General features: G+C 39.7%; 1 protein-coding gene across 34 annotated transcripts in view; it reads right to left on the reverse strand.

Moving 5' to 3' along the window:
• LMO7 (LIM domain 7) overlaps window positions 1-14,540 on the reverse strand; it is a 178,155-nt gene that overhangs the window by 82,645 nt on the left and 80,970 nt on the right. For all 34 annotated transcript variants that reach the window (XM_065581102.1, XM_065581100.1, XM_065581097.1 and 31 more), the window contains one exon: window positions 2,722-2,828. In XM_065581102.1, the coding sequence (XP_065437174.1) occupies window positions 2,722-2,828 (107 nt within the window). The remainder of the gene's footprint in view (window positions 1-2,721; window positions 2,829-14,540) is intronic.

Raw genomic sequence — 14,540 nt, forward strand, 5'->3', positions numbered from 1 at the left:
TGAAAAGTGATACTTGTATGTTTGTTAATATCACTTTTCACAGCAGACTTACTAGCTAGCAATGAATAAATGACAATGATTTGGACGTGTATATGTGCATATTTAATTGTTTTTCCTAAAGCGAATTAAGTATTTTAGGAAAAAAGTGTGAGAGTGGCCACCAGCAAAAGTTGTTGGCTGCACTCTGAGGCCACCAAAAATTGTGTCTTGAGAATCCCTGTACTAGACAGTATCAAAAGCCATACTAAAGACAAGATGCATCACATCTATTACTGCCCCCCTCCACCCCACACCCATAAGGCTTGTAACTCTATCAAAGAAAGCTATTAAGTTGGTTTGATATGATTTGTTTTTGACAAGTCCATGCTGACTGTTACTTATCACTTTAAGAACATAAGAATGGCCATACTGGGTCAGACAAAAGGTCCATCTAGCCCAATATCCTGTCTTCCGACAGCGGCCAATGCCAGGTGCCCTAGAGGGAATGAACAGAACAGGTAATCATTTAGTGATCTATTCCCTGTTGCCCATTTCCATATCTTTTGCATGTTTGCAAACTGATTGCTTGATTATTTAACTCCATTTTGGGGTACCCAAGTTAAGCTGACTGGTGTGTAATTCCCTGGGTTCTCTAGATTTCCCTTTTTATAGATGGGCACCATATTTGCTCTCTTCCAGTCAACTGGAATCTCTCCTGTCTTCCATTAGTTTTTGAAGATAATTGCTAATGGCTCAGATACATCCTGGAACTCTCAAATTGCTGACTAAGGAGGTATTTCATCAGGCCCAGTTGACTTGAAGACATCTAAATTGACAAAGTAATTTTAAACTTGTTCTTTCCCAATTTTATCCTCAGACCCTACCTCATTTTCACTGGTGTTCACTATGTTAGAGGTCCCAGTCGTTACTAACCTTGTTGGTAAAAACTGATTTCCTGAGAGACTTTGGACAAGGCACTTAGCCACTCTGTGCCTTAGTTCCCTATATGTAAAATGGTGATAACACTACTGCCCTATCACACAGGGGAGTTTGAGAATAAATACATTAAAGACTGAGATGCTCAGGTATCACAGATACTAATGGGTGCCATATAAGTACGTAAATGAGATAGACAAGTCTTCTTTCATTTCATGGCTGACCACCACCACTCAGGCACACCTGCTACTTTTGTGACTTGGGCTTAGTACTCAGACAAGTTGGACAACATACCTTGCACAACAGTTTACTAACTTACTATCTGACCTCTCTCAGGTTTCAGACTGTCAGAATTTACTTTGCTGAAGACTGACTAATCACACACCATTTTAAATTACTCTTAGCTATATTTGAAAGTCAGTCTAGACTAAAATAGGGATTTGGAGACTTTTGTGAATAAATTACAGTAAGTCAGAGTTTACAAACATCTTAGCTCCTTGCACTGCATAAAGTCAGTCAAGAAGAATGCTAACATTTTGAAACCCAGCAGTTAAATCATCATCAGCAAAATCATCAGGCCAAATAAATCCTCAAATATTTTAGAAGCATTTTGCTATCATAAGCATAGGAGTTTAATCCCGAATTAAGTTTCATTTTGCAATAGACATGAAGAACATTTGAGCATATTCCCACACTAGCAATCTATACAAGAATCTTCCAAATTGAAAAAGCTGGGTTGTTTCACACTTTTTCCTCATCACAGTTACAAAAAGGGTTCCCACAAACTCAAACAATTCGACAAAATCGAAGGACATTTGTATTCTGTAAGTATCCTAGAATTTAAGATAGTCAATTTCTGTCCCCACCCACTGTCCCCCTTCCCCTAGTGGAATTGAACAATTGAACAAAGGTGCCAAGCACTACAAAGCTAAATAGCCCAAGGAAAGATTTGCTGCATGCCATATTTACCTTAGTAACACCTGTTAACTACCAAGTTCTTGGCAGCTTATTAAGGGCTCTATCCTGTTCTCACTGAAGTTAATAACAGAACTCCCATTCAAATAAGAAAAGCATGAGTCCTAAAATTATGGGACGCAATGAGTTATATTGCAAGAACAAACATGTCTATTTCATGGGAAAATATTGTCATCTATAAACATAACAATTACTCTGAGTGTAATCCAACATCTAGTGGTTTGAAAACATTGTACTTCGTTCCTGTTTCTCTCCCCACTCTGAAGTGTGACATTCAGTAACAAATCTTTGAATTATATTCTGAGTGGAGAGAAGTGTGGTCCTTCAGAAATACAATACTCATACTCTACAGCAACTCATCTGAATGCCACAAATTACTAGTCTAATCCTTGAGATTTTTTTTAAACTATGGATTTCAAAATTTAAACAAATAAATGAACAATTTTTTTTTAATTTATTTTAGTACCTTCTGGTTATTACAGTACACAATTCACCTACAGAGTTGTTTATTCTAACATTAAATTGTAACAGAACAGTTTCTACTTCACATCTTTAAACACTAAATATTAATTAGCAACCCAGTATACTGGTAGGTAAAAAATACTAATTTTAAATTACAAAGTAAGGTTCTCTATAGGAAATATTTGCACTAATTATATCAGACCTAACCTAATGACTTTAACAAAGCTAAGACCGTTCTGAGCTACACTGCTTCAAAACTGCTCTGTTACTACCTGTTTTAAGCAAGAATTTTCTAGTCAAACATTTTTAAAAACTCTGACTGTAAAACATATTAGCTAACTTTAAAAATATTAGGTGGAAAAAACTTACTTGACAGTAACTCGACTGGACAAATCCTGAAGATCACCAGGATGAAAAAGCTGAGCTTCTTTCAATCCAATATTTTCACAAGCTTTCAGAAAAACATTTATATTATCCTGTGAAGAAAAGTGGAAAGTGATTGCTTAGTAAAGCAGCACTGAGCAGGCATTGTAAGTTGATTAGTATGAACGCCTAAGTTTCAAAGTCCAGCTCATGGAAAAAAAAAAAAAAGCAATCTTCCAGATCATAAATACTAGCAATATTTCATATACGTGGCTGGGCTAGTTGTGATCTTTGTGACTGACACACACGTTAAAGATTACCTGGTATAAGGCAAGTGGCTAGCCAGTAGGCAGTAATCTGCACTTTGATGTCAGTTCTGCTCTGCAAACAAACGCCCTCTTTCTAGCTTTGCACGACAAGCCTCACCTCTCGCCTTTAAAAATAACTCCAGCTACTGACATTCACCCACCCAGAAACTGTTGGCAATGGAGGAATAAGAGGAGGAACATTCTGTTTCTATGATTACAGAATGATTGTGGAATACGGCACCTGGAATCTGGGTTTGGTTGCTGAACAGGCTCTTGAGAGAGAAAGAAACCAAACTGCATGATCAAGGAAGCAGCAAAAATATTTTTTTTATAGTATGGAACTATAAAATATAGGAGTGGTACAGTACTCACTCACTGCACCTGCTACAGACATCTGCCTAGTAAAGACAGGGTAACCAATATATAACTGTAAAGATTGCACAATTCATTATTTCACTTTCTACTTCATAATCAACAAGCAATTTACAAGAAATTCCTTTCTTATTAATATTATATCAACAGAAGAATTTCCCTTTGCACACACTTCACAACTCAACATGGGAGAAAGGGTTACAGGAGAGGGGAGGCTAATGTTACTTAATTCATAAGCTAATATAGCCATGTCATTCAAAGTTTCTGTACTTAAAGTACTAGGTCAGACTTTGCACAGTCTGTAAAACAGCCATTTCATCAACTCAATACCACCTTAAAACATCCTTTCCCCCTTTTTTGCTGGAGGCAAGAGCTCAATAATTTACATTATAAAAGCCCCCCTCCCCCACTTCAAAAAACAACAACCAAAAAACAAAAACAGTAGCGTCTAATACAAAGCACTGTTCAGTAACAACTACAGTTTTTGTAGGTCTTTAGACTCTAGTATGTCTTAGCATATTTATTAATGGATAAATTAAGCTTCATTTCAGGAAAATGCTTGTGTAACATTTAACATGTAGACAGTGTTGTATTATACCATATGTCATAGATCCCAATCCTCACTGGACATGGAGGCCCATGGAACCAGAAGCATAATGCCTCCAAGTGTAGGCTGTTCCCCTTATCAGAGGGGAGAGGGTAGAATTAGGGGAAAGAGTGGCACACTGGCACAGGAACTAAGGATAAGGGAGGTGCTGCAGCACCCCGAACTCTAGGCCCCAGCTGCCAGCCCCAAGCACACCCCCAGCTGTGGCCTGAGCCTCGGCACCCTTACCCCTGTCCGTGTCCCGCCTTCTAGAGCCACAGCTCTTGGGGGTGGGAGGAACACGAGGTAAAAAGTTTGGGGACCACTGCTTTACAGTTTCCTTAGCTGGCTTTCAGCACCACCACTAGAAAAAGTGTTCATCGCCACTGCACGCTGGGGAAGAGGCAGGGCCATAATCACAACCCTGCCGCCCCTTCCCCCCGCCCCTCCAGCCTTGAACTGAGTGTGCTGCTGTACAAGCAGTGAAATTATAGCTGCCTCTTGGGTGGGTGCACTATGAGGAAAGGCTCTCATGCTCTCTCTCCTCCATCCAGTGCACCCACATAAGAGGCAGCCTTAATCTGGCACCTGAGGTGCACTGCCAGTTTGTTCAGGCCTACAAATTTATCTAATCAGACAGGAAGGCAAACTTATCGAAACTCAGAGCATACCTTTGCCTTCAGTGATTTTATAAACTGAATGGGGCCTCAGAAGCTTCAGTGAAACGGAGAACACACACTGTACATTGGTCTGCAGAATGCTTCAGGGACAGAAGTGTCCAAAAAGGACCCCATTACCCTGAAAAGTACAACAGCTGGAAGGAGAGTAACCACGAGGCACTGGATTTCTCCAGAATGACACTAAAAGATAGGAGGAGTTGAGAGGCTAGACAATTAAACTAGGAACTATTTAAAGGCCTAGGGAGTCCAAGAAAAGCCTGGGGATAAAACGGTTACTGAGCTGCTGTGAAAGAATGAGCAGTTACCCTGGGGGGGTTTGGAGTCATAAGGGTGGACTCAGGAGTTGAACAAAGGTGGCATCTTTTCATTGGGTGGAAATACCAAAATCAGAAGAGAAGAATCCGAAATTACTGGATTTTCCAAATAAAATGTGAAGTGGGATCAGAATGTGCAGGCAAGGAAGGAAGGGGTCAGAGAAAAGAAAATTGGGTCTTGCTGACAAACAGACAAGCCAAAGTTGCTGGTTAGGTTGGGAGAGGAGAAAAGCTGTGTACACACAAAATTAATTTTGAAGATGCTGGATGATATTTACTCATGACAACGACTCAAAAAGTAACAGCAAAAAAATGTTTTAGGACATCAGAAGCAGGAAGCCTGCTAAACAGCCAGTGGGGCCACTGGATGATCAAGATGCTAAAGGAGCACTCAAGGAAGATAAGGCCTTTGTGGAGAAACTAAATGAATTCGTTGCATTGGTCTTCACAACTGAGAATGTAAGGGAGATTCCCAAGCCTGAAACATTCTTTTGAGGTGATAAATCTGAGGAACTGTCCCAGACTGAGGTGTCATTAGAGGAGGTTTGGGAACAAACTGATTAATTTAACAGTAATAAGTAATAGGTTTTGGAATGAACTGAGAAATTAAACAATAAGTAGTCACCAGGACCAGATGGTATTCACCCAAGAGTTCTCAAGGAGCTCAAATGTGAAATTGAAGAACTACTAACGATGGTACGTAACCTATCATTTAGATCAGCTTTTGTACCAGATGACTGGATAACTAATGTGACGCTATTTTTTTTTTTTTTTAAAGGCTCCAAAAGTGATCCTAGCAATTACAGGTAGGTAAACCTAAACTTCATTATCAGGCAAATTGGTTGAAAATATAGTAAAGAACAGAATTATCAGATACACAGATGGACACAGTTTGTTGGGGAAGAGTCAACACGGTTTTTGTAAAGGGAAACCATGCCTCACCAATCTACTAGAATTCTTTGAGGGGGGTCAACAAGCACGTGGACAAGGGAATCCAGTGGATATAGCATACTTAGATTTTCAGAAAGCCTTTGACAAGGTCCCTCACCAAAGTCTCTTAAGCAAAATAAGCTGTCATGGGATGAGAGGGAAGGTCTCCTCATGGATCAGTAACTGATTAAAGACAAGAAACAAAGGGTAAGAATAAATAGTCAGTTTTCAGAATGGAGAAAGATAAATAGTTGTGTCCCCGAAGGGTCTGTATTGGGACCAGTTCTGTTCAACATATTCATAAATGATCTGGAAAAAGGGGTAAAACAGTGAGGTGGCAAAATTTGCAGATGATACAAAACTACTCAAAACCGTTATGTCCAAAGCAGACTGTGAAGGCTTACAAAGGGATCTCACAAAACCAGGTGACTGGACAACAAAATGGCGATGAAATTCAATGTTGATAAAAGCAAAGTAATGCACATTGGAGAACAATATCAACTATACGTATAAAATGATGGGGTCTAAATTATCTGTTACCACTCAAGAGAGATCTTGGAGTCATTGTGCATTTTTCTCTGAAAACGTACACTCAACGTGCAGTGGCAGTCAAAAAAGCGAAGAGAATGTTGAGAATCAATAAAAAAGGGATAGATAAGATGACAGAAAATATCATCAAAAAGAACAGGAGTACTTGTGGCACCTTAGAGACTAACAAATTTATTAGAGCATAAGCTTTCATGGGCTACAGCCCACTTCTTCGGATGCATAGAATGGAACATATATTGAGGAGATATATATACACATATACAGAGAGCATGAACAGGTGGGAGTTGTCTTACCAACTCTGAGAGGCCAATTAAGTAAGTGAAAAAAAACTTTTGAAGTGATAATCAAGCTAGCCCAGTACAGACAGTTTGATAAGAAGTGTGAGAATACTTACAAGGGGAGTTAGATTCAATGTTTGTAATGGCTCAGCCATTCCCAGTCTTTATTCAATCCTAAATTGATTGTATCTAGTTTGCATATCAATTGCAGCTCAGCAGTCTCTCGTTGGAGTCTGTTTTTGAAGTTTTTCTGTTGTAAGATAGCCACCTGCAGATCTGTAGCTCACGAAAGCTTATGCTCTAATAAATTTGTTAGTCTCTAAGGTGCTACAAGTACTCCTGTTCTTTTTGAGGATACAGACTAACACGGCTGCTACTCTGAAACCAGAAAATATCATATTGCCTCTATATAACTCCATGGTATGCCTATATCTTGAATACTGCATGCAGATCTGGTTGCCCCATCTCAAAAATTGGAATTGGACAAGGTATAGACTAGGGCAACAAAAATGATTAGGGGTATGGAACAGCTGCCATATGAGGAGAGATTAATAAGATTGGGACTTTTCAGCTTGGAAAAGAGATTATTAAGGGGGGATATGATACAGGCTATAAAATCATGACTGGTGTGGAGAAAGTAAATAAGGAAGTGTTATTTACGCCTTCTCATAACACAAGAACTAGGGGTCAGAAGTGACATGAACAGGCAGAAATTTTAAATGAACAAAAGGAAGTATTTCTTCACACAGTGCACAGTCAACTCCTGGAACTCTTTGCCAGAGGATGTTGTGAAGGCCAAGACTAACAACATTCACAAGAACTAGATAAATTCATTGAGGATAGGTCCATCAACGGCTATTAGCCAGGATGGACAGTGATGCAAAACCATATGCTGAAGAGCTCCTAGCCCCTAGTTTGCCAGAAGCTGAGAAAGGGTGAAAGGGGAAGGATCACTTGATGATTACCTGTTCTGTTCATTTCCTCTGAAGCACCTGGTATTGGGCACTGTCGAAAGATAGGATACTGGGCCAGATGGACCTTTGGTCTGACCCAAATCTTATAAGATTGCGGAGCATTAGAATGTCATCATGCTAGTGCACCAAAGCCAAGAAATGTCTTTCCAAATAGCTAGCAGCCATTTTAAATTCTCACACAAATAAAATACATTAAGATCAGTTTTTAACTGATTTTTATCCAAGTTCCTATGGGGTTATTAAAAATAAGTGAAAGTGACCCAAACCAACTGCAAGCTTGACAGCATCTCCTTATAATGTAGGAGCAGGAACAGCAGTGATGCTATAATAGAATGGGATCCATCTGGTCAGGTATAATGTGTAACAACTAAGGATATTATGTAATTAGATCAACACCTCTCCTTACAAAATAAATAAAAATCAGTAAACAAGGTTGTAAGAAATAATTACCAGAACTCAAAGATAGCAGTGTAGTTTATTATGTAAATTATGGCTCTGAACCAGCCGCCCAATAGGAGTTGTGGGGACAAACAACTTAACTAGTTTTAAGAGAGCTTGACAAGCTTGTGATTGCATGATGGGCTGCTTGCGGTGGGGGGCAGAAGTCAGTAATCCCGTTTGTCCCTTTTGGTTCACGGCTTATGTTTGTAAAATCTCATAAAATTGTAGGACTGGAAGGGAACTTGAGAGGTCATCTAGTCTAGTCCCCTGCACTCATGGCAGGACTAAGTATTTTCTAGAGTCTAGACCATTCCTCAAGCTTCAGGACTTCTGCTAGTCAACTTCAGAGGTCAGGGGAAGGGATTCCCTCTTCCTAGAATCATAGACTATCAGGGTTGAAAGGGACCTCAGGAGGTCATCTAGTCCAACCCCCTGCTCAAAGCAGGGCCAATCCACAGACAGATTTTTGCCCCAGATCCCTAAATTGGGCCCTCAAGGATTGAACTCACAACCATGGGTTTAGCAGGCCAATGCTTAAACCACCGAGCTATCCCTTCCTTTCCCCATCCTTCCCCCCCCACCCCCCCAAAAAAAATTGGGTGGGTTTTCTTCCCATGAAGCATCTGAGATGGCCACAGCTGGAGAGGGACATTGGGCAGGGTCGGCTAATGCTGAGAGGTTGTACTAAGAATTCTCTGCCTCAGGTGTTTCTGGCTGGTTCTTGCTCACATTCGCAGGGTTCAACTGATTGCCCAATGTGGCGCCAGGAAGGAACTTTAACTCCACCTCAGACTGGCAGTGGCCTTGTGGGTTCACCTTCATCTGCAGCATGGGGCAGGATAGTCTGTGTGTATCTCATTTAATTCCCTATCATTGGTGCAGTTCAGTATCTTCTATTCTGTGCCTGTGGCACACAATAGCTTAGTCTGCTGGAGGGTCTCATTTTGGTTGCTGGGTTTAGTGTGGGGGTGGCTGGACGGTGCTGGTAGCTTGTGATGTAAAGGAGGTCAGACTAGATTATGTAGTGGCCCCTTATGGTCTTAAGCTTTTTGACTCTTTATGGTTAGAAAGATGACAAAGTAAAAACAGCAGTTTACTGAACAGACGTGCTGCATGTCTATTTCATGTCATATCTGCATAGTTTTCTAGCTAAAAAAAGTTTATGCTGCTTTTTACTCCTGTTTATACTGCAGGGTAAATTCAGATATGGGAGATTAAAGCAGAATAGAACCCCACTCTTATAGCAAAATGAATTAATTAAATTCTAAGCGCAACATCTTGAACAGATGGCACAGCAAGAGATAATGTTTTAATTTTCAGATCCCATGTTAATGTTTGCAGAGCACGCAGTTAGAAAGCCATCTTTTTACTGGTGCAACTGAAAAAAATGGATGTGAAAGACAAATGGAACCTATAAACTTATTTTTAGGGAGTCACTTTTCATAACATAACTGCACTTTAACAACATTAAGGTTTGATACTACTTGAAATTTGAAAGATGTTCTTCAATCCTAGTAAAGTGCACTATACTAATCCCATTGTACTCAAATTACCTCAGGTCAGCATTGGTGTTATACACCATTTTATACAACTATGAGGCTTAATTGTGAGAGAACTTAAGACTGAAGGTCAGACACGAAATTCAAACACAGTTTGGTGGGATGTTGTATGCAAAAAAGGAAACAAAGCAATTTTGGCTGCTTCACGTAGGACTCCAGTTTCACAAAAACTCTAAAGATGACACCACAAATGCTGACTTGCATGGAAATATAAGAATCCAATTTAATTTTGCCTGAATCATCAAAGTAAGCCACATCCCAAGATAATTTGATGGGATACTAATAGCAGATTCCCAACCTGTGGTGAGAAATATAATCTATGCTTTCGTCACCCACAAGCAGGAATTTAAATGCTACATATCTCAGGAATGAGGGAAGATGCCACACCCTTCCAGGGGTGCACCTGTCTCTCTGCTCTGCCACAGGGGATTGCTGGCCACACAGTTATTCCTGCTTCTGCTGTGTTTCTGCTGCTGAGGCTTTGCTTTACGGTACTGTGTTAAGCAACAGAGGGTCCTGTGGCACCTTTAAGACTAACAGAAGTACTGGGAGCATAAGCTTTCGTGGGTAAGAACCGCACTTCTTGCATCTGAAGAAGTGAGGTTCTTACCCACGAAAGCTTATGCTCCCAATACTTCTGTTAGTCTTAAAGGTGCCACAGGACCCTCTGTTGCTTTTTACAGATTCAGACTAACACGGCTACCCTTCTGATACTTGGTACTGTATTAGTGCTGCTCTCTGCAATCTCGATGGTAAGAGCTAGGAAACAGCACTATGTAGCACTGTGATAGGGAAGGTGTGAAACAAACAGCAGTAGGGAGGTTAGGAGAACAGAGCCCTCAGCTAAAATATAGAGAAGGGGAAGAAAGCCCCTAAAATGGAAGCGAGCAGCATGGATGAACAGGGAAACAGGTGGCAGCACTAGGGAGCAGAGATGTACAGTAGAACAAGAGCAAATAAGAGGAGCACCATAGACTAGAACAAAAGAACTGAGAGAGGGGGAGGAAAGTACTGTAAAGAGGGAGGGAAAAGAAACAGGACTGAGAAAGGGAAAGCACAATAATTGCTTTTTCTTTTTTATGGATTTTTTTAAAGGATACAAGAGAATAGAAAGATATAGGCAAACAAAATAAGCTAGATATTTAGAGACCTCTTAGTAACAGACTAAGAGAGGATGGAACTGTCTTATTTTGACTTATCTTGTGGCTTTTAGACATCAGGAAATATGCTGAATACATTAACATCAACTTACATTTATGAACTGAATTTAAACTAGAAAAATCATCCAGTTTACAGTTCTGGCTCCCTGATTAGTTGTCACTGTGATGGGGGGAAGGGAATCCAGAGCTTATTTACATTGAAACTGATTTGCTTTCTTTGGAGTTTAGTCATGCTGGGTGGGAAGCATATGTTCACCTTATGGAACAGTTTCTGATGTTTTATACATATATTGAAGTGCAGGGAGATCCTGTTATTTAGCCGGGGCAAACAGCTTTTTAACATTAGCAGAAACACAAGTTGTCACATCTTTAGAATTCAAGGACTCTTAAAAAAAATAGGGGTGTGGGGAAAAAGCAGTCTAGTTTAAGTACTTGGAGTTTGAAAAAACAAACAAATAAAAAACAGTTTCCACAGGACAATACAAAGAGTATGTAAATCCTCCAACCCATAGATTCGGATCGTCTGCCATTCCAGTTAACTGAAATGCAAGCAAACATAGAATTAGACCTACTGAACTCAAGTATGTTTCTTTTGCCAATTTACAACTTTCATAAAGGAACAACCACCCTAAGAACTATGAACCAGTGTTAATTTGTGTTAAAGTACCACATATTTACCTGGATGGGGAGTTAGTGCCAGAACTTCTTTAATTTCTACTCGACTGCAAAGAAAAAAGGTGAAGTGATGCTAAGATTGCACAATGAAGCACCTGAAATTCAGGAAATGTGCAATTGGGTGGGAGTGATAGAGTGGTCTCTTTGTAGAACTTGGAATGCTCTCCTGAGCAGGCATTCAGTTCTGGGTTGCTTAGAGTTCTGGTATGTCAAGTAACAACAACTGCAGGATTAAAAATCTGCTATACTTTGAAGAGCTACATGAATGAAGCATAAGGGACACTTTGCTCTTCAGGAATGCTTTCAGCAGGCACTCTTTCTCGAGGACCCCACTGTTACAGTCCAGGACAAGGAGAGCTCGCCAGCAGGCTTTAAAGACTGCAATCAGGGCCAGCTCCCACAATTACACAAACATATAATGTACTGTCTGCCTCCAGAACTTAACTAATCAAGCATTATTCATTAGTTACAGCACAGATGTGCATTCAAAGTGGGTAGTTTCAAGATGCAAAAATTTGAGTTATTCCCCCAAAACACAGTGGTTACAAATTTTAAAAGCAGGAACAAAACACAGACACTCCTTTCACCATATCACACAGCAACACACAGATGAACAGGATTATCTCAAATCTTCCATATATTTCACCTGTGGGAAGAAATCAAGCATGGACAATTTCATTCTAAAAGGTATTGGAAAGTAACAAGTGTGGCATGGGGGGGGGGGAAGAGGGTTATAATGAAAACATTTTTACTTTAAAACTATTGAAGTCACAATGGGACTTTTGTAATATACTCAGGCAGGCACATGCCAGTGGCATCATGTTACCCACTAAAAATATGCTATTTCTTAGTACAGTATTTAGGATACTCTAAGTACATCCACAGCTTTGGAGGTGTAAGCCATGCCACCTACACATTCCCCAGGAAGCCTGCTTGCAGATACTTGGGAATATACAGTCAAAAAAAGGCATATTTCAGCCACAAATAAGGTGTTTAAAAAGTATAAATATTTGTTTGCATACACCCAAAGTCAATTATACCTATCATAAGGCCCATGTTACTGGATTTAATTTAGGACAGAACTTGGAGCCGCATTTTGCAATAGTACCATATGATAGCGACATTTAAATTAATAAGCGGGGTGGGAGGAAGAAATCTATAAAAGAATCTTGATAAACAAGATGGATGACTAGCTGTTTATCACAGGTGTGTTCAGATTATTATTAGTTTTCATATTATATGTAAAGAGGGGGTTGACTCAAGGTGTTATCACAGGACCGAGAGCTAGGGTGACCAGACACCAAGTGTGAAAAATCAGAATGGGGGTGGGGGTTAATAGGAGCCTATATAAGAAAGACCCGATTTTATAGGGACAGTCCCGATTTTTGGGACATCTGGTCACCCTACCAGGAGCCAGGAATTCCTAAAGTCGAATGCTAGTCTGTTGTGTCTTTCAACAGGTTACTAAATATCTGATTCATATTCCTTACCCTTATTGACAAGGGAAGCAAAGGGACACAAGGAGAAATCTATGGCCAACTCAGATAAGGACAATATGGACTTTTTAAAGAGTATTAGGAACAAAAAAAATCTTAACAATGGTATTGATCCATTAGTAGATAGAAATGGTAGAATTGTCAATAATAATGCAGAAAAAGTAGTAGTGTTCAATAAATATTTTTGTTCTGTATTTGGGGGAAAAACAGATTATGTAGTTATATATGATAACATTTTCTACTCTAACATCTCAGGAGGATGTTAAGCAGCAGCTACTCAAGTAGACATTTTCAAAATCAGCAGATGCATGTAACTTGCATCCAAGAATTTGAAAAAAGCTGACTAAGGAGCTCGCTGGACCATTAATGTTGATATTCAGTCATCTTGGAACACCAGGGAAATTCCACAAAAAAGGGAGAAAGCTACTGCTGTGCCATTTTAAAAAAGGGATGACCCAGTAATTACTGGCTTGTCCATCTGAAATCAATCCCAGGTAAAATAATGGAGCGACTGGCATGAGACTCAATTAATAAAGCATTAAAGAAGAGTAACATAATTAATGCCAATCAACATGTGTTTATAGAAAATATATTCTGTCAAACTAACTTGATTTTTTTTTTTTTTTGATATTACAAGTTTGGTTGATAAAGATAATAGTGTTGATATAGTATACTGAGGCTATGTCTACATTACATCATTCACAGTGGTGCAGCTTCACCGATGCTTCTGGTGAAGATTCTCTAAGACAATGGGAGAGAGCTCTCCCGTTGGCTTAACTCTTGCCTCCATGCAAGGCGGTAGCTATGTTGGTGGGAGACGCTCTCCCACTGATGTAGTGCTGTCTACACCAGCAGTTAGGTCAGTATAACTTACATCACTCCAGGGTGTGGATAATTCACAGCCCTGAGCAACGTAAGTTATACCAAAGTAATTTATAGTGTAGTCATTGCCTTACACTTCTTTTAGGAATTTGACTTGGTACAGCATGACATTTTGATTTAAAAACTAGGACTATATACAATTACATCTCAAAATGTAATTGTAAACTGGGAATCATCATCTATCGGATGTGTTTCTAGTGGGATTTATTCTTGGAAATATGCTATTTAAGATTTTCATCAATGACTTGGAAGAAACCATAAAAGCTAAAACACATGTGCAGATGACAAAAATTGGGGGAGGGCTAAATAATTAAGAGGACAGGTCACTGATAAAGAGCATTCTGGATCGCTTGGTGAACTGGGGACAAGCAAACAATATGTTTCAATATGGTTAAATGTAAACGTATACGTCTAGGAACAAAGAACGTAGCCCATACTTATACAATGGGGGACACTATCCTGGAAAGCAGGGACTCTGAAAAGGACTTGGGCATCATAGTGGATAACCAGCTGAAGATGAACTCCCAGTGTGATGCTATGGCCAAAAGGTGCTAATGCAATTCTAGGATGCATAAACAGGGGAATCTCAATTAGGAGTAGAGAGGTTGTTTTACCTTTGTA

This window comes from Chrysemys picta, chromosome 1 (genome assembly GCF_011386835.1).
Source record: "Chrysemys picta bellii isolate R12L10 chromosome 1, ASM1138683v2, whole genome shotgun sequence".
Lineage (NCBI taxonomy): Eukaryota > Metazoa > Chordata > Testudines > Emydidae > Chrysemys > Chrysemys picta.